Source organism: Psittacula echo (assembly GCF_963264785.1).
Source record: "Psittacula echo genome assembly, chromosome: 2".
NCBI classification, from domain to species: domain Eukaryota; kingdom Metazoa; phylum Chordata; class Aves; order Psittaciformes; family Psittacidae; genus Psittacula; species Psittacula echo.
This window is the reverse complement of record NC_137737.1, coordinates 8,558,630-8,580,936: the sequence shown is the minus strand read 5'-3', so window position 1 is coordinate 8,580,936 and position 22,307 is coordinate 8,558,630. Positions and strand designations below refer to the sequence as shown.

Sequence of the window (22,307 nt, the reverse complement as noted above, 5' to 3'; positions counted from 1 at the left end):
TTGAGATTTTTAAAATCCGGGTCATCTGGAAGTATTTATAGGAAATGTTAAAAGAGGAACGGAAGCAAATACGGAGCTTCTAAAATATAGTTCCTATATTTATATAAGATACATAAAACCGCATATAAAGCACAAGGAAAGAGTAGCAATTATTAATAGATGAGAGAATTTTTAGCTGTGAAAATAAGTTTCAAGTGCCACTAATGGATCAAGTTTGTACCTTCAATAGAGAACACAGAATAAAGACTTCTTCAGTGGTTCCTCTAAAATAAGTAAAGCGTATCAAAGCATTTATGTATCTGTAAGGAATTGACAGGTATGTTTTATGAGTTTCTTCAGGAGGTAATGCTTAAGTAAGTTGAAACTGGCAGCAGATAATTCCTATGCATCATATGCAGATGAATAAGATGAATGGTGTTTCTGATTTTTCCAGTTGGAGAATTAATTAAATCTATATAGGAAGTGAAGGCAATAGCTGTAATTCTGCTTTAGGGAAAGTGACGGAATTGAAGAGATATTATGATTAAGTTACTATTAATGTTCATTTGAGAGCTGTGAATTGCAACTGTGCCCTCTGTCTCTTTACATATCAGCATTAAAATAGCAACTATGAATTAACAACTGTAATCATCTTGTTGATAACTAGGAGATGCTTCAAAATAATAAAGGGCAATTGTGCATGATTAGTAGGTCAGAAGTTACCTGTTTCAAATGTAAATAGAAGATTATTTTATCCTGCACAACTAGAGGTTGTTTCTGTTTGTAAATAAATGCATTTACTCTGTAATTGGAAGAGAATTTGATGCAGATGGGTGTTGACTAGTAATATGACTTTATAAATGTCTTCTGACAGTGGAAATGGCAATAGCACAAACTAGAAAATCATTTTTGGACTCAGGAGGCCTTCCCAGGCTTTACTTTTTCCTCTTACTTTTTGAAGCTTGTGGGCAATGTGGGGCTTTAATACAGTCACTTACCACAGTGATGCAATTCCTTAAGTTTGTCAGGGTAGAAAGGAAAAGTAGTACCTTGTGTCTTGGGCACTGCCTTGTTACACATCTTTGGTTTTACCTTCATTTGGGTTATTTCTAAGGTTAATTAGGCATTAAAAAAGTAAGAGCCTTCTCTGAGAAACTACAAAGTATCTGTCCCACTGAACATTAATAATAAAGCCAAAAACCCTCTTCAGTCTGAGACTTTTCAAAATTGCTAATTGATTTTTGGGAAGTCTTGGCTCAAAACTGCTGTGCTTTTAACACGGAGCTTTGACATCTCTGCAGTGACATCCAATTTATGTTTACCTTTGTTAGTTCTGTTCCGTGGTAATGCTTTCCAGAATCTTTCCTTCCCTTGGAAAGTGTTAATACACAAAAGGCTAAAGGTGGTGCTGGATCTTTGAGAACTGTCCTGTTCAGAATAACCAGGAGAATATTGTACTCTTTAGCACAGCCAGCAGTAGCACTAATGGTAGTCGTAATTCATGGTAACGCTTCAAACTTTATCTGAGTAAGTTGGGGTTAAAATCATTGCACCTCTTTAAATTTATGAAAACTAGAAATCAGAAGTAGCTCTATTTCTATAATTAAATTAGGTTGTTTTCTTCTTAAGTTTTATGTAGCATTGTGAAGGTCAGACAGGTCATAATATCGAACAGGTTTTCTCTTTAACTAGTCTTACCTTTCCATGTTGGTGCAAGGATTTGCTATATATATTTTTTTTCCTGGAGTTTTCTCTGCCATTTTAAAGGAGCAATTGCACATACGTTTTCGTTGATGATGGATGTTTTAATTCCTATTGGCAACTTGTAAATAAGAAATCGGAGTCGTAGCTAGTACAAATGGAAGATGTTGGCTTTCCTTTTTTGCAGACTTGGGTCGCATGTATAACCTTGTATCTCGAATCCAGGATGGCCTCGGAGAGCTGAAAAAACTTTTGGAAACCCACATTCATAATCAGGGTCTAGCTGCAATTGAGAAATGTGGAGAAGCTGCTCTAAATGCAAGTACACTGTCAAAATAAGTCTGTGTGTGGTTGCTGCTGAGGGGGGTGAATGCTTCCTGATACAATTTCCAATTTGCTTATGTTTTGCCTCTCACTGATTTAATTTGTGAGGACTGGACAGTTATCAAATGTTGATGGTAGGCTTAAAACAACAGTCACATCACTGTGTTACTGATCCTCAAGCTATGGGTTTGTGTTCTTGTTGTTGGTTTGGTTTTGTTCTTGGTGGGTTTTGTGGGGAGCCCTTCAGAGCTTTTGTTCTGCCACCCGTTTTTCCCCTCCTCTGGGCGAGATAGAGAGAAGAATCAAAAGAATGTAAACCCCATCATTTGAGATGAGAACAGTTTCGTAGCTGAAGTACAACATACTGCTACTGATAATGATAAGGGAAATAATGAGGGAAGAGAATATAAGACTAAAAGTGGAAAGGAAAAAAAACTCAGAAGTGATGCACAGTACAATAGCTCACCACCCGCCGACCAATACCCAGCCTGACCCAAGCAGTGGTTGGTCCCTTTAGGTGACTCCTCCCTTTTTATATTCTGGGCATGACGTACTTTGGTATGGAAAACCCCTTTGGCTAGTTTGGGTCAGGGGTCCTGTCTCTGCTTCCTCCTGGCTTCCTGTGCCCGCCCTCACTGGCAGAGCATGAGGCTGAAAAGTCCTTGATCGGGCTAAGTGGTACTGAGCAACAGCTAAACCATCAGTGTGTTATCAGCACTGTTCTCAGACTGAAGCCCAAACAGCACTGCACCAGCTGCTGGGAAGAAGAAGAAGAACTGTACAGCTGAAACCATGACTTATGACTGGGATGGGACTGTGCAGGGCAACTTTCTGTTGGTTTTAGGTTTTTGGTGAATGGCTTTATTCTGTTTGTAAAAGCATGAAAAATGCAAGAGGAAGACAAGCGCCTGTAGTGACAGAACAAGGGAGAATGGTTTTAAACTGACAGAGGTGAGACTGAGATTAGGTATAAGGAATACATTCTTCCCTGTGAGGGTGCTGAGGTGCTGGCACAGGATGCCCAGAGAGGCTGTGGCTGCCCCATCCCTGGCAGTGTTCAAGGCCAGGTTGGATGGGGCTTGGAGCAACCTGCTCTAGTGGAAGGTGTTCCTGCATGTGGCGGGGGTTTGGAGCTGTATGAGCTTTAAGGTACCTGCCAACCCAAACCTTTCTGTGATTCTATGATGAATTCTGCCTAATTTCATTTATCTGTACTGTGTCTAAACAGGCACAGCTACAGGTTGGGCAGAGGAGAGATTCAGAGCAGCCCTGCGGAAAAAGGACTTGGGGGTGTTGGTTGATGAGAAAGTGAACATGAGGAGGCTTCAGTGTGCGCTCGCAGCCCAGAAAGCCAACCGTATCCTGGGCTGCATCAAGAGGAGCGTGACCAGCAGGTCGAAGGAGGTGATCCTGCCCCTCTACTCTGCTCTCGTGAGACCTCACTTGGAGTATTGTGTGCAGTTCTGGTGTCCTCAACATAAAAAGGACATGGAACTGTTGGAACAAGTCCAGAGGAGGCCACGAGGATGATCAGGGGACTGGAACACCTCCTGTATGGAGACAGGTTGAGAAAGTTGGGGCTGTTCAGCCTGGAGAAGAGAAGTCTGCATGGAGACCTCCTAGCAGCCTTCCAGTATCTGAAGGGGGCCTACAAGGATGCTGGGGAGGGGGTATTCATCAGGGACTGTAGTGACAGGACAAGGGGTAACGGGTTAAAACTTAAACAGGGGAAGTTTAGGTCGGATCTAAGGAAGAAATTCTTTACTGTGAGGGTGGTGAGGCACTGGAATGGGTTGCCCGAGGAAGTTGTGAATGCTTCATCTCCGGCAGTGTTCAAGGCCAGGTTGGACAGAGCCTTGGGTGAGTGACATGGTTTAGTGTGAGGTGTCCCTGCCCATGGCAGGGGGTTGGAACTGGATGATCTTCAGGTCCTTTCCAACCCTAACTATTCTATGATTCTGTGATAATCAGCTGAGCAAATGCTTCTCAGTTTTTCTGTAGTCAGTGGAGAGAAATAGTCATACCAGCTTGACTCATCTGACCTATTTTAGACTTTCACTGCAGAATGAGTTGTGCTGTAGTCTTCATTAACTATATTAAGGCTGCTGTTCAGTCAGAAGATTACTGTCTCTTTTGCCTTTGGTTATTTTAAGTCCTTGTAATCAGTAAACACCTTCCTGAATGTCCTTCAAGTCCACTTGAATTTCTTGTCTGGAAGCTTCAGTTTTTTATGTCAAGCACAGCATTAGATCTGTGTTCCACTCAGCCTATGTCTTTCTTCAGTGGCAACAGGAAATGTTTTCCAGGATCCTGATACAACCGTGCCCCCAAACTCTTGCCATTTGTTGCCAGCATCCAGAGCTCTCTCAATAGAATCATAGAATCATAGAATAGTTAGGGTTGGAAAGGACCTTAAGATCATCTAGTTCCAACCACCCTGCCATGGGCAGGGACATGTTACTTTCATGCCCAGTCATTTTAGTTTTCATTTATGAACCTGTTGTCTGTGAGTTTGTCTAATCCAATCTTGAATCTGCTGATATTATCTGCTTCCAACAGCCTATCTCCTGTGGCAGAAGTCCATTACCTTATAAAAGATGTTCTTTACCATATGTCTTAAACTTGCTTCCTGTCACTCATCAAGTGCCTTAATAGTTGTAAAACTGCTCTTAGTGATTGTTCATCTTTTCAGTTATCCTCCTCATTTTGTAAACCTTCTAAGCTTCTGATCTCCAAATTGAAGACTTGTAGCTTAAAAACTATAGTAGCTGTTGTAGAGTAGTTGCCCTGTCTGCCTGGTGCTTTAGTTGCCCCTCACTGTCCCTGTTCTCAGTCTCCACTCTATCTTTGTTGGGATGCAAAGATCAGTAACTGCACATAGGACTCAATCTGTGAGTGCCATAAACTTGATGCTTATTGGCAGTTGGCTGCCACTGGCTGTTGAGCACGTAATCATTTAGGATTGTCAACAATGACCGAGGTCTCTGTGCCAAGTTATACGTATTTGGGATATACCTGTTACATTCTTACTATGGAGGTTTGAGGGTATCTGCTATGGCAGCTGCCACTTTGATTGTCCAGTTCTCTCAGGTCTAGTTCGAATTACGCTGATGTCTTTGAACACGTTTGCAATGTTTGAGGGAGTGGTTTTGTCCTCTTTTGTACTGTATAACATAGTACGCACTGTGCACTCTGGTTGCTGTAAGTGAAAGCTGGTGCTAATGTCAGTCAGTCCTGAACCCAAACTAGTCTGGATACTATTTCACCTTTTAAATGTTTCTTTGCCTATAAAGATTTGCTTAAGCCAGTGAGGAGCTCTGTTGTGGAGGAAGTAGAATGCAGAAGGTCAACAGGTTGCAAAAAGCCAATCTCTCTTTATTGCAGGATCCAAAAATGTATGTACAGACAGTGCTGGATGTCCATAAGAAATACAATGCTTTAGTCATGTCCGCATTCAACAATGATGCTGGCTTTGTGGCTGCACTCGACAAAGTAAGTACGTGTAGTGGCATATGGTGAGCTCTTATTTCTATTCAGTGTTTTGTCTCCCAGAATTTCACTGTCTTTTGTGATTTATAGGCCTGTGGTCGATTTATAAATAATAATGCAGTGACAAAAATGGCTCAATCATCCAGTAAATCCCCGGAGCTACTGGCACGATACTGTGACTCTTTACTAAAGAAAAGGTACGTCCTCAAAGACAAAGTATTGCTTCAGGTTTCTTTGGTTTTGAAGGAGTTTAGCCTCTGAAGTCTTAGGTTGTGTTGTCGGAAACAGAACTTAACGATTCAAGAAAAAATAATTATACCAGCTTCTGAATACGTGAATTTCAATGGGACTGTTCCTGAAGGATATAGAGAGTGTACTTCTTTGATTTTAAGAAGAGGGGAGAAATAAATATACAAGACCTTTCTTTCCTTATAGGAAACTGAGTTCATTGGGGCTTTTTTCTTTCTTAATAAAACAGAAAGGGTTCTTAAAGTTTTTGGTTTTCCCTAAAAAATCTGAGTTGTGTTCTGTGTTGTAAAGAAGAGATGCATGTTCCCTTTTTCCATTAAAATGCTTGCTTTCCTCCTGTTTTTCCTCTATGTTCTTCCATCTGGGCAGAAATTGAGGAGGACAAAAAATGCTTTCTAATCTCTTGTGGTTCATAATTAATTGGCTTCAAATGGTTTAGCAGCTCATATTTTGATTTGGGATCAGTTCAGTTCATAATGGATTGGTGTCAGTTTTGTCACTGGCAACTTACCCGGCTTTGTTTTTTTGGGATGAAGAAAACCACCACCAAACAACCCAAAACAGAACAACTTGCTCGCTTTTTCCCATCCCCTCCCTCCTTCAGCAAAGGATTTATTTTCTGCTTTATAAATACTAGCTCTCTGCAGGGTAGATCTTGGCTATGCCTGATGGACAAGCGTGATATGGAGGAAACCAATGTGATGCCACATGAGTTCTTACTGCTGTGTAGCAGTCAAGACCGAGCTCTCTGAGCTGTTTTCTTTTCACTGTACTATCTAAGATAAGAAATGAAGCTACCATTTAGCAGCAAGAAGAGAAGGATCCATCTATAAGCCCATAAATACTGAGAAGTACCAGGCTATTGGGAAGTCCCAAGTGATTCATGTTCCAGGCCTTCAGCCTATTGCTTAAAAATCACTTACTTCAGAATCGCTTACATGGATTTGTGAAGAGTTCATTTCGTTAACACTGTTTCTCTCCAAAGAGTCTTTGATCCCAGAACAACTCAATTTGTTTTCCTTTTATTTATGAAATTTCCATATACTTCCATACGTGGTTTTAATTCTGTAGTGTGAGACTCATTAAAAATGCACGTCTTTAATTGCAGCTCAAAGAATCCAGAAGAAGCAGAACTGGAAGATACGCTCAATCAAGTGGTAAGATGTCTGTAAATACAGCTCTCTTCTGTGTAAGCTGTGAGAATTTGGTAGTACTTGATTGTCATAGAAGTCAGATGAGAGAAAACCTTTTTATTTTGTATGTTTGATTTCCTTAATATTTCATCTTTACAGTAATGAACTTCATCTTGGTGTGGCTTGTTGGTAGGAAGTAGATTTAAAATGGCTACGTGGAATTTGTGCTTTTATTTCATTTTAAATAAATAGATAATACGGATAATGTTTTTTCCTTACGAGTTATTTTGTCTTTTCCAGATGGTTGTCTTCAAGTACATTGAGGATAAAGATGTGTTTCAAAAATTCTATGCTAAAATGCTGGCAAAAAGACTTGTACATCAGAACAGTGCCAGTGATGATGCTGAGGCAAGCATGATCTCTAAACTAAAAGTGAGTATTCCATGGCTGTCCCATGACTGCAGGTCATCAGGCTGCCTTAGAAAGCATTGATGTATGTCCTTTCTTTTTTTAGTATAATAGAGAAATACACAACCTAGGTCTCCTCCCTGCACTCGCGCCTTTTCTTTACCTCCTAGAAGCTTGTATTGCATGTCTATCCAATGGATTTAAGATTGAGTTAAGCCTAATTATTCTTATCCAAATGAATGACATGGATATAACTGTCCAAGGGAATGACTGCTGAAGAGTTGCTTGATTTCATTAACCCTTGTTCATTCAGGGTCAAGCAGAATATGATCTAATACTCTTCTAGTAGTCTGTTTCATTGCTTCCTTTCTAAAGAAAACGTTCTTCAGTGTCTGATGCTGGTTAAAGAATGTGTCTGGTTTGGATCAGCACTTTGAGTAAGACCCATACTGAACTTTGTACATCTTCTTTTAAGAAAATAGGCTCTGATACTTTGTTATTCTATTCTCCAATGTGAAAAATGTGTCTTGCTGATGTGTCTGTGCTTTTAAAATACAGCAAGCTTGTGGTTTTGAGTATACCTCCAAGCTGCAGCGGATGTTCCAAGATATTGGTGTAAGCAAGGACTTGAATGAGCAGTTTAAAAAGCACCTGACCAATTCAGAACCATTAGATTGTAAGTAATACCTTTACCTAAGTTACTGTTGAGTAGTTCAGCTTCCTCTTATGTCTACAGAGCTCACTGTAGGAGGGAAATACTTGATTTGCGACATCACCCCCCCCGAAGTCAGTGTTACTTTGGCCATGATATCTAGGATTTTTAAATTAGTCTTTTAGGTCTGTACTTTCTCTTCTATAGTAGCACTTTATGTCTTCCGTATGGGTAGTCTCCTCGTGATTTCGCAGCTCATGTTTTGGGATGTAACTAAATGAAGTTGAATCCCATCTTTCCTTTTCCTTCTTTATTTCCTCCTGTTTTGTTTTTGATTAGAAAAGATGTTTTCCTTTAACCATTTTTGAGCACAATCTGGCTGAATTTCATACCTGTGTAAAAAGCAGTAAGGCAAAAGGATGTTGTGTGGTAGGTTGTTCAACAGCTCAGTTACTTACAGACGTATAAGTATATAGGTGTATACTTAAAGACGTATACTTGTCACCAGAGCACGTTGAAACAAATTCTTTAAAGAATTGTTGGGTTACATTTAGAGTTGTCATTGCCAGGCTTAAATTTTACTTAGTTTTTGCTTTCAATATAAGATGTTTGTTCTTGCAGTTGTGTACTGTGGAGTGAGGAGTTTGCGTTACGCATAAAAATGAATGCTTACAATTCATACGCCTGCATGTTAAAAGTGAAATCTATTGCAGGGATAGAAGCAGACTAATAACCTCTACAGATGAGAGAAAGTGGAGCGACTGTCACAGTAAATCTAAAGCTCTCCAACTACAGTGATTTCTTACATGAATTCCTTTGGTTTATGGTCTGAATAAAAAATATATAACTTAATATTTTTCACCGTGTTAGTCTGAGCAAAAGGCAGAACCACCTCTTGTGTTAGAGTGAGGCCTGTGTGTTTTATGAGATGGATAGGAGTGAGGGCGATAACGCCAGAGCTCAGCCTCTTCACCTGTTTTGCAGTGGATTTCAGCATCCAGGTGCTGAGTTCTGGATCGTGGCCATTCCAGCAGTCCTGCACGTTTGCTCTGCCATCTGAGGTGAGGCGCTTGCACTTGGTTCATCCAAACGTGGGATCATCGTGTGAGAAATCTGTTTCACGAGGTTGTTGTCTCCTCCTGTTCTGTTGTGTGTCGCAAAGGGCTGGAAGTGTCTCTGGTGTTTGCCTGTTTGGCTGGAGGGTATTCAGAACAAGCTAGTTGAGTAAGGTAGTAGGAGGGAGTTGCGTGACGTGCTTTCTCCTATGGGAAGACCCTACTTAATGCATCTTTCTTCAAAGCTTCCAACAGGAACTGAAGAAAATCTTTGTTGTTGTGTGTTTCTGTGTATAATTTTACTGCCATTGCTTTGGCTTTGTCCAGTAAAATCTTTAGATATTACAGTCATCAGTTTCTTGTTGAGTGCTTATCCAGAACAGGCAATTCAGGAATAAGTAACATGAGAAATACGTTTAACTGCTGTACTTGGAGGATGAAGGTGGTGAAAAGAAGTCTCCTTTCTAGCCTTGCTTAATGTATTGTAAAAGGGAGAATAGAACTTAAATACTTGAAGTTTGTATGATTAATGACACTTCAAGGGGAAACTCCTAACATAGGGAAACCTTCATCCAGTCTGAAGAATCTGAATGCTTTGGGTTTCTGTTTGTCTCATTCTGACAACATGGCAGTGGAGGGTGATCAGATTTGATTCTCCTTTGTTCCAGAGCACGCTCTAGTGAAAGTAGATGAAGGCAAAGAATGTAATTTCTTTATTTGCTGTTGTTTTTATACAGTTAGAACGGAGCTATCAGAGATTTACTGCATTTTATGCCAGTCGTCATAGTGGAAGGAAATTAACATGGTTGTATCAGCTGTCCAAAGGGGAATTGGTTACCAACTGTTTCAAAAACAGATACACGTTACAGGTAAGGATAACGTCGTGCCAGTAGCGCTCGGTGCTGATTGCTTTCAGAGGGCTGGATGCAGCTGATTATTAAGAGACATGCGTTCACGCTCTGCTCCAGTGGAGATAATTGCCCTTCCTTACCTTAAACACAGTTATCTGCATGATGGTCCTTTAAAATGAAGAGTGTAGAGGTTGAAGGAGTGGAGTCTGTGTGAACACCTGTGCTTGCACACAAACTCATGGGTAGTGCAGTGAATTTGGATGTCAGAATATTCATTAGCAGTATGTAATGATGTATCTCAGTAAGTATTTTTAATCATTCAGTTCCTTAATTGGGGATGTGGGGAGCGTATGTTTGCATGCATACACACACACATACATGTTTAGCTACTATGTACGATGCTCACAATGCATTCATTAGCTTTATTCCTGTGAATAATGCTACTGCCCTTAAATAAAGCAGAGCAAAGGTGCAAGACCTGCTGGCTACAGAGCCATATGTTACTGAGGTGAACATAAATGCCAGCCCTCCCCAGATGGTGGTTGGCATTATGATTAACAGAGCCTTTATTCTATGCTTTATTTATTGATACTTCAGATCTGTTTAAAAGCAAATTGACTTATTAAAGGGAATACATTACTTGTGGTTTTAAATGGGTGTTGAACTGTGTTGTGTGAGACAACTGCAGCCTCTCTGCATAAAATCTCAGGCTCTTTACACCTCCCTGTCTGCTTTCGCTCAGAAAGTTGACTGAAGAGGGGAGTTCACAGCAGTGAGAAGAAACAATATAACCTCAGACTCTGAGCTTGTCATCAGCATATGTTAACCCTCTGGTGATAGGTGTGAATAAGCCACTGATACAAGCCTTGCTTATAAACTTGGTTTCATTATTCTGCTGGAGCTAGGAGGGTTGTGGGGATGAATTCAGTGTTTGCTGTAGCTCTTAATGAAGATGAAATGGGTAAGAGCCAGGGACTGACAGAGGAAAATAATTAAAAGTTATATTAACAAGTAGATAAGGCTTTGACATGTAATAGAAGATTTGATGAAGTGTCTGCAGCCTCTTAAATGATCATAATCTTAGGTCTTATGTTTAGATAATGCTGGAAGGTAGAGTTCTGGTTGTATGAGCAACATTAGAGTTTTCTATAGTGTAATGGTGAGCAGCAGGTGGTTATTCTGTTGTCCAGCTATTCCCATACATGTGTATAACCGTTGAGTTTCAGGCTGTTCAAATGCTGTTCATTCTCGTTTTCTGATTTCCCCCCTCCTCCCCTTCATTCTCTTTTTCAGGCATCCACATTCCAGATGGCGATTTTACTGCAGTACAACACAGAAGATGCCTACACCGTGCAGCAGCTGACAGACAGTACCCAAATAAAAATGGTAGAGACTTTGCACATTTTATCACACTTGTGAACAAGTCTTTGGGTCTTCAGGGCTCTTCTTGCTATTGTAAGAAATCGGGATTAGACCTGGCACAGGTTGCCCAGAGAAGTGATGAGTGCTCCATCCCTAGCAGTGTTCAAGGCCAGGCTGGACAGAGCCTTGGGCAGCATGGTCTCATGTGACGTGTCCCTGCCCATGGCGGTGGAACTGGGTGATCTGAAGGCTCTTTCCAGCCCCAACCATTCTGAGATTCTGCGTCTGAAGCCAGAACTGTTTTCTGTCATGGAAACAGATGTGCTCTGTTCTTGGCCAGCTTGCTTTGCTGTAATTGTAACTGCCTAGTCTTCTGATGAATCTTAGTGTGTATATACTCCTCCTCGTGACTGGAGTGAATTGTGTAGCTTCCTACTGAGCTCTGGTAGGAAGTTTTCGGTATCCCACTGTGTACTTTGTAATATTAAAAGACAACATTCAAGGAAAACCAGCATTTTCCCCTAAATGAATTGATCTGTGCATCTGTTCTGCTTTGCATCCCAAGGCCTACCTACATGACCGTAGTGAAATCTGCAGTTTTGTTGGCTCACTCTCTTGTGGAAAAGGTTCCCTCATTTCTTTCCAAGTGGACTTGATGGCCGTAGTTTATTTGGCACCTGTGTCCTTTACTACTAGGTTTGCATCTTGTGTGAAGTGAGGCAACTTCCAGTCAGTGAGATCTTTAGGTTTAGGAATGTCTATCTAGAAAGTTACTGCTGCTGCTGGTTCACAGCAAACGCAGGGGTTTGATGGGGTTACCATTTATTATAGATGCTTGTTTGCAGATACTTATTTGCTTATTTCTTTTGCCCCAGTTATGGTTGGACCATAATAAATCTGGCTCCTAAATCAGTAACTGGAAAGATCTAGTGTTTGGCATCAGTCTTTCTAAAGCATTTGATGTTGTTTCACTGACGGCAAGGGGGATACATCCGGACACCCGGACAGGGCCTTATTACATTTTACCTCTGTGAACTACATTTCTGCTGCTTCTTTTCACTCCTTTTACAGTGTTCTACACTTGCTAGATCTCAGTCTAAATATATGTGTTCTTGTTGAAGTATTGTAAGTTAAAGGTGCTGTCTGCACTGCTAACGCTTTCTGTAATTTTGTAGGATATTTTGGCACAAGTTCTACAGATACTCTTGAAATCCAAATTGCTTGTAAGTACTCCTGCTTTTTTATGGCCTGCTTAACACTCAGCAACATGTATCAATGGATGTGTATTTATTGGTTTGTTTTATTCATTCCTTGCAGGTTTTGGAAGATGAAAACGCAAATGTTGATGAGGTGGAGTTGAAACCAGATACCTTAATAAAACTGTATCTTGGTTATAAAAAGTAAGGAAAAACTTCAGCATCCATCATTTGTGTGTAATGAGGCGCATCCTCCTCTGCTTTCAGTTTGGGTAAAACCTAAAATAGGTGGGATGAAAGTTCCAGGGTTCAAGTGCTAATTCAAGTATAGACCCAACATGTACCAGCCTAGGGTGGATGGGTAAGGCTTCAGCTGTCTTTGACTTTGTCGTGAAGTCTCTCAAGGCCAGGACGTCCTTCTTGTTCCTCAGTTCTTGTCTAATTCTTGTCTAATTCATCTCTGGTAAGAAATGGTGCTGGTTTGTACCTAGGTGCATGACTTGCATGCTCTCAGCAAAATACATCATGGTTTATAAGGTTACAGTAGTGTACAGAGCCCAACAAAGGCCAAAGTGTTAAGTGTTTGTCCACTGGAGGGAACAGGAGAAGATCAGCAGGTTCAGTTTAGAACTTCAGAGTGAACAGTGATTGGGAAACTTAACAACCACCGATTATCAGTAGGTTTTGTTACCTGCTTTAACCAATGTTCTTTCAATGTGTGTGTTTTATGCTGTTCACAGTACTGTGGTGACTTCTTACTGTGCTTACCAAAGCATAGACATAAACACACACATGTTCAGTGAGGAGTTCAGTACTTCCTGAAGATAAGATCTGAGCAAAAGGAACATTCTAAACCCTTTCCTTGTACCTCACTCTTTATCTGTTTTCTTCCCTCCTTGACCAATAATTAAAGGTTAGGGAATTCCTGGTCAGTTGTGTTAAGGCAGTGATGGAAGCAGCTCAGTGTCACTGTACAGTGTGGCTCGGTAGTTCCCAATGTACAGCACACAGGACTACACTAGAGTAACAGATCCCCTCTCCACTCCAGCATTCTCCATGCCTGGCTTCTTTTGGAGTTGGGTTTTGCTCAGGGTTTGCTTTGTTTCTAAACAGTCTCGTCGTTTGATTGACTTCTGGTGTTTTCCTTTACAGCAAAAAATTAAGGGTAAACATCAACGTGCCAATGAAGACTGAACAGAAGCAGGAGCAAGAAACTACACACAAAAACATAGAGGAAGATAGGAAACTACTGATTCAGGTGACTTGCATTGCAGGATGCTGCCATGCTGTGAACTTCAGAATTAGTGTTGTAATCCTTTGATGAAATTCATTGTGGGTTTTTCTTGATTTCTGTTAAGAGACAACAGGCCATTGCATGCACTGTGTCAGAGCTAAAACTGTATTTACAGTGCTCTTAGGGGTGATTGGAGTCTGTCATAGAAAATCATAGTATCACAGATTGGTTTGGGGACTTTAAAGCTCATCCAGTTCCAACCCTTGCCACGGGCAGGGACGCCTTCCCCTAGCCCCAGCCAACCTGGCATTTCCTAACTGTGGAAGGCATGGTAGGACACCGTTCTTCACATTTGCTCAGACATCATGTTGATGAGTGTTTGGGTTCTGTGGATGCAGAGACACCCCCTGACCTCTGCCCAGGGTGAAAACCAGGTAGTATGGACTTAACAGTTTGTTTTGTATCAGTTCATCTGGGCTCCAGTTGAGAAGCAAAGGGGTGGGGGAAGGAAATACAGATGTGCTACTAAGAGTATCACAGTAAGGTTACATGTATAAAGAAGGCTTTCTGTTACCCAAGTGTGGTTTCATGTAGCTCTTGGTACCAGTTGGTACTATTGTTATGACTGACCATAAGCATAGTTTGTAAAATTCGTATGTCAAAACCACTTCTGCTGACTGTACGCTGTGTAGAATCTGAGTGCTTAAAGTCTGTGTGAGTAGCTGACATCTGTAGGCATGCTTCTCCCCATCTGCTGCTCAGGTTTGCTGTGATGATGCTTCTTGTGCTAGCAGACATGATCTGCTGGGGAAGTAGATGGATGTACAAGGATGCTGGGGATGGACTCTTCATTAGGGACTGTAGTGACAGGACAAGGGGTAACGGGTTCAAACTTAAACAGGGGAAGTTTAGATTGGATCTAAGGAAGAAATTCTTTACTGTGAGGGTGGTGAGGCAAGGGAATGGGTTGCCCAGGGAGGTTGTGAGTGCTCCATCCTTGGCGGTGTTCAAGGCCAGGTTGGATGAGGCCTTGGGTGGCATGGTTTAGTGTGGGGTGTCCCTGCCCATGGCAGGGGGGTTGGAACTAGATGATCTCAAGGTCCTTTCCAACCCTAACTATTCTATGATTCTAAGTAAAAATGGCTTTATCCAGCAGCAGGACAAGTAGTTTGCTCCTAAGCACCTTTTCATCTTTGCTGTGCAGGCTGCTATTGTGAGAATCATGAAAATGAGGAAGGTTTTAAAACACCAGCAACTGCTTGGAGAAGTGCTAACACAGCTGTCCTCAAGGTTCAAGCCACGAGTTCCAGTAATTAAGGTATGTGAGAACCACAGCTCTAAACCCGTGTTCTAGGAGGTGAGGAGGACATAGACTGAATACATGCTGCTGAATTAAAAAGGAAAGCCAAGGAGATGGGGGGGGGTAGGGACAGATTTTTGGAGTTGTAAATAAGTAGGAAATATTTCAACCAGAATTAGGGAGTTTATAATATGCATATTTTGTATTGTTGGCAGTGGTAAAATAGCAGCTTGATTGCATCTTTCCACATCAGTGCCAGCTTACAGCCTTTGCTCCAGGCTTACCTCTTGTTCCTGCTCTCCCAGTTGTGGGAGTACCACTGCTGGTGGGTCAGCTCAATACAAAGTTTCTTGATCTCTCCTAGAACAAAGTGGATTAGTGAAGTCCTCTGCTTGATGTGGTCAGAGTTGCCCTGGTTTGTGCCCTTTGCCTACTCCCCTCCTCCTTCTCCCCTCCTCCTTCACTTGGCAGGAAGCTCGGTGGCCAAAATCACTCTCTGTTTGTAGCAACCATAAAGGGGAGGAATTCTTGTGCTGGTGTCCCACCGCTTGCGTTTGTTCCTCCCACAGAAATGCATCGACATCCTGATCGAGAAGGAGTACTTGGAACGTGTAGATGGTGAGAAGGACACCTACAGTTACTTGGCTTAACGTTCTTATTAGCAATTACTTGACTGTGTGACACTCGGCAAATAGGTATGTGATGGAAAGAACGAAAGCAACGGAACTTCATAGCAGCCACCCTGCTGCCATTTGGACCTCCCTTTTTAATATCTGAGACCAGGACTCCCATCAGCCAGTCTCAGATTTACATCAGAACTGCTCAGGATTGATACATTTCAAGTATGTAAATATGGACACCAATGCCATTTAACCTAATTTAAGAACAGAAAGGAATCAAACCCTTCTCCTTTAAGGGTTGCATGCTACTGCATTTAAATCAATACATTGGCTATAGGATAAACCGCTGCCATCCCAGGCAGCACTTAGAAATGTTGGCAGCACTTTGAGAGCGAGTCTGAATGGACCCATGTGTAATCTGCTATGAAAACCCATTTGTATAGTGTGTTTCATTTTTTAATGTGTGATAAATAAAAAAACAAAACAAAAAATTAAAAGATTTCTGTACAAGTTGCATTTGGTTTTAAGTTTCATGATTTATCTTTCTAAATGTAAATAAAAGGTATAATGGTTATGAAAGCTGTAGAAATTCGTTTCGCTTCTCCTCCTTTGCCAGGGCTTCTGGCGATTTAAGCACACTTTGTTCTTTTAAGCAATGAATTGTCATCTACCATCGAGTGTGTTGTTTCTTTTTTGAGAGGAAATGGCTTTGAACAGAGAAGGAAATTGTGATGATTTCACAGGGTGGGCAGAATAGAAAACACTTAGAATATGCACGGCAGTACTTGCTGATCTGATATTGGAGGTGTTTCTAGTGTTGTTTAATATACTGTGAAGGGCATCACCTCTGCCTCTGTGCTGCCCTGGATGAAGAAGGTTTTGGCTACCCCTTTCTTTGACTAGAATAGAAAACTGAGTGTTCCTGAACATTAATGGCCATGAAATGCAACCTGTGATCAGAATTAAATAGCTTGGAGTGTTACTGCACCTGTATTGATGGAGCAGACTTCACTCCATTCTTCTCACACTGTTGTGTGTTCAGTTGTCCATATGAAATTTGGCTTTTACTGCTGCCATCCTCACAGGTCTCCCTTTTGGTAACTTATTTTCTGGTTTTTATGGTGAAAAGAGCCAAGTTTTTGCGGCCAAATCCTTTCCCTCCCCCCCCCCCCCTTGGAATGATGTGGGTTTTATTCAGTGTTTGTTCTGGCATGAAGGGAGCCAGGTTTTGTGCCAATTCCCATTTTTCTCTGAGGGAAATCTAACTTTTCATGGTTACAATTGAGCTGTGACCTACAAGGCTGTGGGTTAAAAAAATAAAGTAATGGAGCAGTATTAGATGTGATCCAAATGGATTTGGAAAATGGGAGATGAGTCTCAGCCCCACTTGAGCTTTTGCATGCGTGCTGTCCCTATTCTGAAAGGACTTTAATTGCCCTGAGGACTGCAGCTTGGGTAATAGAAGCATCTTGATGTTCCTTTTTCAAATTGCTTTTTGGCATTTAGAAGAGTGGAGCTTGTGCTGCTGTTTTTGCTGGCTTTACGATGCTGTTCTGTGTGGTTTGTGTAGCCCCTTCGTGCAGAAAGCTTCGAGTTAGTAGGTTGTTGTAGCGGGGTATAAGAGTGGTGGGGTGAAGCGAAACAGGCTGAATGATTCAAGGCTCAAAGCCCAGCCTTAACCCTTCACTGGTTAAAGCAGTGTTTCTCTGTACATGGGTGTATGGGGTAAGGACTGATGAGGCTTAGCAAAAGCAGAGAAAAACCTTTAAACACTGATATTGTGACAAGAGTTTGGGTGTTATAGGCTGAAGTTTGATGAGCATCCTCACTGATGTCTCCTGCACTCTTTCTGTCTTCATATTAATTAAGGAGCATTAACAGAATAGACAAGCGTGTACTTGCCTTTGCTCAGAAGCTGAAGGGCCGAATTCCCGTTGCTTCCTCGACTGGCTGACACAAAATTCCAACACAGTTCCAGTAAAAATGAAGAAGTTCAAGTATCCTTTATTCAAGGTTGAAAAATGTACCACACCACGTTATTGCAAAAGTTCATAGGTACAAAACACTTTGCAGCTGGTGAGAAGGCAATAAAAAGTTGGGGTTGGTTTGAAATTTGTTACTATAAATTACTGTTACAGTACTCTGCAAATACAGAATTGCAAATTGCATTTTTGTTTTTACTAAAATTGCCCACAGTACTAGAAATTCCTGAAGATAAGGCAGCTGTTTGTTTAAAAGAAGAGGTAGCTGGTGTCAAGGGATTTCCATTTCTCTTTCAATGCCCACATACTTAAGGGCGTCAGCTTGGCTATATCTGAAATTAAAGAAAATAAAACCAAAAATCAATCCCAGTAACACAGAACATTTTCACTTTGTTCTGACACAAAAGAGCAGCACCAGAGCCTGGAACACACTGAGCTTTCCCCTAGTTTCTCACAAGCTGGGGCCTTTAATCCTTGTGTGCATTTGCAGATGCAGAACAACACTGACACTACTCCAGAAACTGCTTTTAGAGCAGTTTGACCAAGAGGAAATATCACACTGGAATCTCACAATGCTGAAGTTCTTTTTGGCTAGTGGGAAGCAACTGCATTTCTCAAGGTTGACGTACACAGTATCATCACTGGACAGCTTAGTTTTCTTCAAGGGAGATGACTTGAGAAGAAATTACAAACACAACCCTAACAAGCAGTTCTCTGTAATAACACAGGAATACTTCTTCCCATTTCTGAACACCAACTGGTAGCTAGGGCACCCAGTCTGATGAAGGTTGATGTGCAGGTTTGTCCCTAAGCTTTTCTCTATACAAGCTGCTGCTCCAAGTTTGCAAAGCTCTTAACCAGCTGCTTTCTCGAGTCACTCTTCGTATATTATCTCTAATTAGTATCTGTGCAAGGGGACTGGTTCTCTGCTGTTGAGACCAGATGCTGTAAAGGAGGCAGGCACAGTAAGCAGTGATGAGCTGGGCAGAAATACTGAAAGCTAATCCAGCCTATGATAGGAAGAAGTTACAAAATCCATCTACCAACCTGTAGTCAAAGAACAGTTCTTCGCCAGTCTGAATGGCTCTTTTAGCAAATATTCCTATTCTGTGATCACCGTTAACCATCATAACTGTGCAAAAAGAAATTGAAACTGGCATTAACACAATAATGGTAAAAATGTGTATTCTAAGTAGCCCACAGCATTTCATATGTTGCTAAAAGCAAGCAAATGTACAACTTACCTTTTGCATAGCAGTTGGGATTTACTGAATGGTTTGCAAATCTAATTTTGTTGCCCTTGCGTGTTGCATCAACCACAAAATCTAGGGAGGGAAGAAGAATGATATCTACATATTTGTGCTTAATACCTAGAGTGCTAGAATATTAGCAGCTGGAAAGGTAACTGTTCAGCTACCCATATGGGAGAGCTTGCACATCATCCTACAACAGCTTTATTGTTCTGCAAGACACACACTATGCCTGCTGCCCAACACTGTGCTTTCCATTTATCTCCTGCCACAGTGGCACTACTCGAGTTTCTCATTTGAAGCTTCTCTACTTTATTCCACAAGGACAAGCTTCACAAATATGCTAAGTCAACAGTGACATAAAGGAGCTTTTTTCCTTCTTTCAAGTATGTCCCATGATTTCACACTTAGCACAGCTGGTATTTGTCTCTTCAAGTGGCAGTAGCCACATGCCATGTATCTGTGTGGCTTCTTTCCTCCCAACATAATTAACTGCTAATTTAATTAACAGTAAAATTATCTCGGACAATGCCCAGCAAGCCTTTTAAACTCTTTAAGCTACTTAATGCTTGCACGTAGTTTTACTTCATTAAATTCTAATTCTACTCCTCTTGTGTAATAGGCTCCATCACTACTACTTAGTGATGTAGTGGGGTTTCCTAACATGTAGGAAAAGAAAGAAAAGCACTAGCTGTGAGTATTAAGGATCCACACATTGCTAGGAAAGGATGTGGAGAAGAAAAAAAAACTTCTCCATGGTACCTGCTGCCTGCAAAAGAACAGGGCTGACCAAAATGGTGACTGTGCGTATTTGATCTATGCTGCAAGGGGTGTGACTAGCACATACATACCATTATTCAAGTTAAACAGAAAGCTGCACATGTACTTGTCGTATACTTTTCCTCTTCTGTCTGCCTCATCCTGAGAAATAATCTGAAAGGAATAGTACTTGTCAAAGAGACCACCTCTTCCTGTTTGTAGCCATAGCAGCCTAAGGTCAAAACCCCCAGACATTCCAAAAGGTTTTTATTCTTTGTTACTGAAAATATTCTTAAATGTGAAGTACTATTTTCAGCAAGCATCCTGCACTCACCGCTCAACAATGGCTTGCTCTTAGCATGAATAAGCTCTTTCAGAGCAGAAGGAAAGCAAGAATTGCTTCTCATCTCAAAATCAAAACTGCAAACCCAATTTGGGGGTTTATTACTACATGTGATTTAATGAAAATGCCTGCTGAATTTAGTACTATACTAAGTGATTTTGCACAGAATTCCAGGCGTGTCTGAACTGAAGTTATGTCTAAGACAAAAATGACATTCCAGCCTCTCATTCTCACAAGAACCTATGTCAATTTTTTGGTGACATTCCAACGTTAAGCTCCTGGCTCCAGCAGTAACTGTATATGGAGTCAACCACATCTCTCTCTCTCTCTGATACCAAGTCAAGAGACAATCTCTTGGTCCCCAGCCAACACACAACTTCACCAATTAAACTCATACATAATCAGTGTTCTCCATCCTTACCTCACCACAGTATTCAGAGATGAATTCATTCTTCTGTACAGGATCTTTGATGAAAATTCCCCAGCCTGCCACATCTGAAGGTGCCAATAGCAAGTGCTGTGGGAGAGAAAAGCAACAAATTTAGACATGTTTGGGTTTTGTCTGGGCTTTTTCTTGTAGGCTTTGGTTTATAGTATATCATTTAATGAAATACATGCTGGGGAACAGAAAACAAACACGAATTCTTCTCATTATCAAATGCACACTAAAATTGCAGCTTGTGGATCAGAAATTGTATGTGAAAGAAAAGCCACGTGAAGTACTTGAAAACCAGTAAAAAGTTTAACCTTGAAATGAAGGTGTTTTATATACAAACACATACACTAAAGACTTCGAACTAGAAATGTCTGCAGACAGGAGCCTACTACTGGTCAATTCAGTACTGGACTGAACTAGTTTGTGAGATGTTCCTGAGGAGAAATAAACCTTGGTTTGTTTATTTAACAGAGCTGAACTGGCTTTTGAGATCTCTCTGGCAGCCTGTATACAAGTTTGTGCATTAGAATCCGCAAGCGAAGAAAGAAATAGTATCTATGAGCTGAAATTCCTTACGCTGATCTAAGAAAAGACTGATGAGCTATCATTTTAGAACAGCAGCCTATGTGCAAGCTGCAAGCAAAGTCTGAATGTGGAAGAGAAGATAACCTACTGCACTGTTACACAAAAATCTGACTAACTGACACACAATGAAACGTACACAGAGCTTAACAGCAGCACATGAACAAGCTAACACCAGTGACAGCTACCTCCTTTTTTGTTTCCCTTTTCCTGTTAGCCAGCATGAAGAAATGGAAGAAATCCCATTGTCTGGCATGAGAATATACAACCACCTCAAAACCAAGGCAATAGGCATGTAACTGTACAGCTACATACCTTTTTGGATCCTCTCTGAATGCTGCAGTTCTTGCAAGAAACATTTTTGCTGTCCCAGTGGTCGGCTGCTCCACATGTTAAACAGAGGTCAGGATCACATTCGCGTACAGCTAGGTAACACGGACACTGCTTAGTGTTGCATTGTGCTTTACAACGACATCCAGGAAACCTGTTTTGGCCTAAAAAAGAATACATAGAAAATAAAAAAGGCAAGTATGAAAAAATGACATTGTAAAATTAAGGGAGTGCAGATTGAACAGGTTGCCCAGAGAAGTGGTAAATGCTCCATACCTGGCAGTGTTCAAGGCCAGGCTGGACAGAGCCTTGGGTGACACGGTCTAGTGTGAGGTGGCCCTGCCCATGGCAGGGGGGTTGAAACTGGATGTTCTTAAGGTCCTTTCCAACCCAAACTAGTCTGAGATTCTATGATTGTAACACATCTGAATATTAAAACATCCAATAGCCAATGGTACAGGACATTCAGAAGTACTGCAAATACTTTCCTTCTCTGATTTTACTTTAGTCTTCCTCAATTTTAAGTCCAAAGACTATTTCTGCCTTCATGCAATGGCTTCGTGCACAGTCCATGGTACAGACAGACTTCTAGCACGGAGTAAGAGGTTTGAGATGGTGAGAGAAATTCATAGACAGTTTTTAAATGCTTTACTTACATTCTGAGCTGCACTGACAAAACTTCTCACAGAAGTTTTGAGCAATTACACATGGGCATGAGCTATCACAAGGCTGACGGGGATGATCACATGGCTGATAGTTGTAAACATGATTCGATGACCCATCTGAACAAAAATAGCAACATTTTGTAAAGTTGAAAGGTGCAAACAAACAACAGGCAGTTCCCTTCACTCTTGAAAGCAGAAATCCCCTTTTAGTCCTTTAACTAAGAAAACCCCCCAAATTACCAAAAGAATCCCAAGCCTACAAATGAGTAGTGTCAAAAACCCACCAAACCAGAACTGCAACATCAGTTAGGTGTTTGTCACCATTAGCTGCCTGCTTCCTAGTGCACTTTGTTCTGCCCATAACTCAGCTGCTTCAAGTGCTCAGAGCTGAACACTGCTTACTGTGG

The 22,307-nt window shown here is 41.2% G+C and overlaps 2 protein-coding genes across 5 annotated transcripts in view; one reads left to right on the top strand and one right to left on the bottom strand.

The window, feature by feature from the left end:
• The window catches only part of CUL1 (cullin 1), a 51,509-nt gene extending 35,440 nt beyond the window's left edge, over window positions 1-16,069 (top strand). For 2 of the 3 annotated variants that reach the window (XM_080611610.1, XM_080611611.1), the window contains 14 exons: window positions 1,868-1,998; window positions 5,389-5,496; window positions 5,584-5,690; window positions 6,851-6,899; window positions 7,176-7,307; window positions 7,842-7,959; window positions 8,920-8,996; window positions 9,728-9,859; window positions 11,135-11,227; window positions 12,379-12,426; window positions 12,521-12,603; window positions 13,552-13,657; window positions 14,838-14,951; window positions 15,503-16,069. In XM_080611610.1, coding sequence (XP_080467736.1) covers window positions 1,868-1,998; window positions 5,389-5,496; window positions 5,584-5,690; window positions 6,851-6,899; window positions 7,176-7,307; window positions 7,842-7,959; window positions 8,920-8,996; window positions 9,728-9,859; window positions 11,135-11,227; window positions 12,379-12,426; window positions 12,521-12,603; window positions 13,552-13,657; window positions 14,838-14,951; window positions 15,503-15,583 — 1,379 coding nt within the window. In that variant the 3' untranslated portion in view covers window positions 15,584-16,069. The remainder of the gene's footprint in view (window positions 1-1,867; window positions 1,999-5,388; window positions 5,497-5,583; window positions 5,691-6,850; window positions 6,900-7,175; window positions 7,308-7,841; window positions 7,960-8,919; window positions 8,997-9,727; window positions 9,860-11,134; window positions 11,228-12,378; window positions 12,427-12,520; window positions 12,604-13,551; window positions 13,658-14,837; window positions 14,952-15,502) is intronic. The other variant, XM_080611612.1, reaches the window with a different exon arrangement.
• Window positions 16,070-17,741: 1,672 nt separating this feature from the next.
• Window positions 17,742-22,307, bottom strand: part of EZH2 (enhancer of zeste 2 polycomb repressive complex 2 subunit) — a 51,558-nt gene continuing 46,992 nt past the window's right edge. For both annotated transcript variants that reach the window (XM_080611186.1, XM_080611185.1), the window contains 7 exons: window positions 21,892-22,017; window positions 21,221-21,399; window positions 20,309-20,404; window positions 19,637-19,718; window positions 18,780-18,860; window positions 18,583-18,667; window positions 17,742-17,867 (listed from right to left, as the gene is read on the bottom strand). In XM_080611186.1, the coding sequence (XP_080467312.1) occupies window positions 17,807-17,867; window positions 18,583-18,667; window positions 18,780-18,860; window positions 19,637-19,718; window positions 20,309-20,404; window positions 21,221-21,399; window positions 21,892-22,017 (710 nt within the window). In that variant the 3' untranslated portion in view covers window positions 17,742-17,806. The remainder of the gene's footprint in view (window positions 17,868-18,582; window positions 18,668-18,779; window positions 18,861-19,636; window positions 19,719-20,308; window positions 20,405-21,220; window positions 21,400-21,891; window positions 22,018-22,307) is intronic.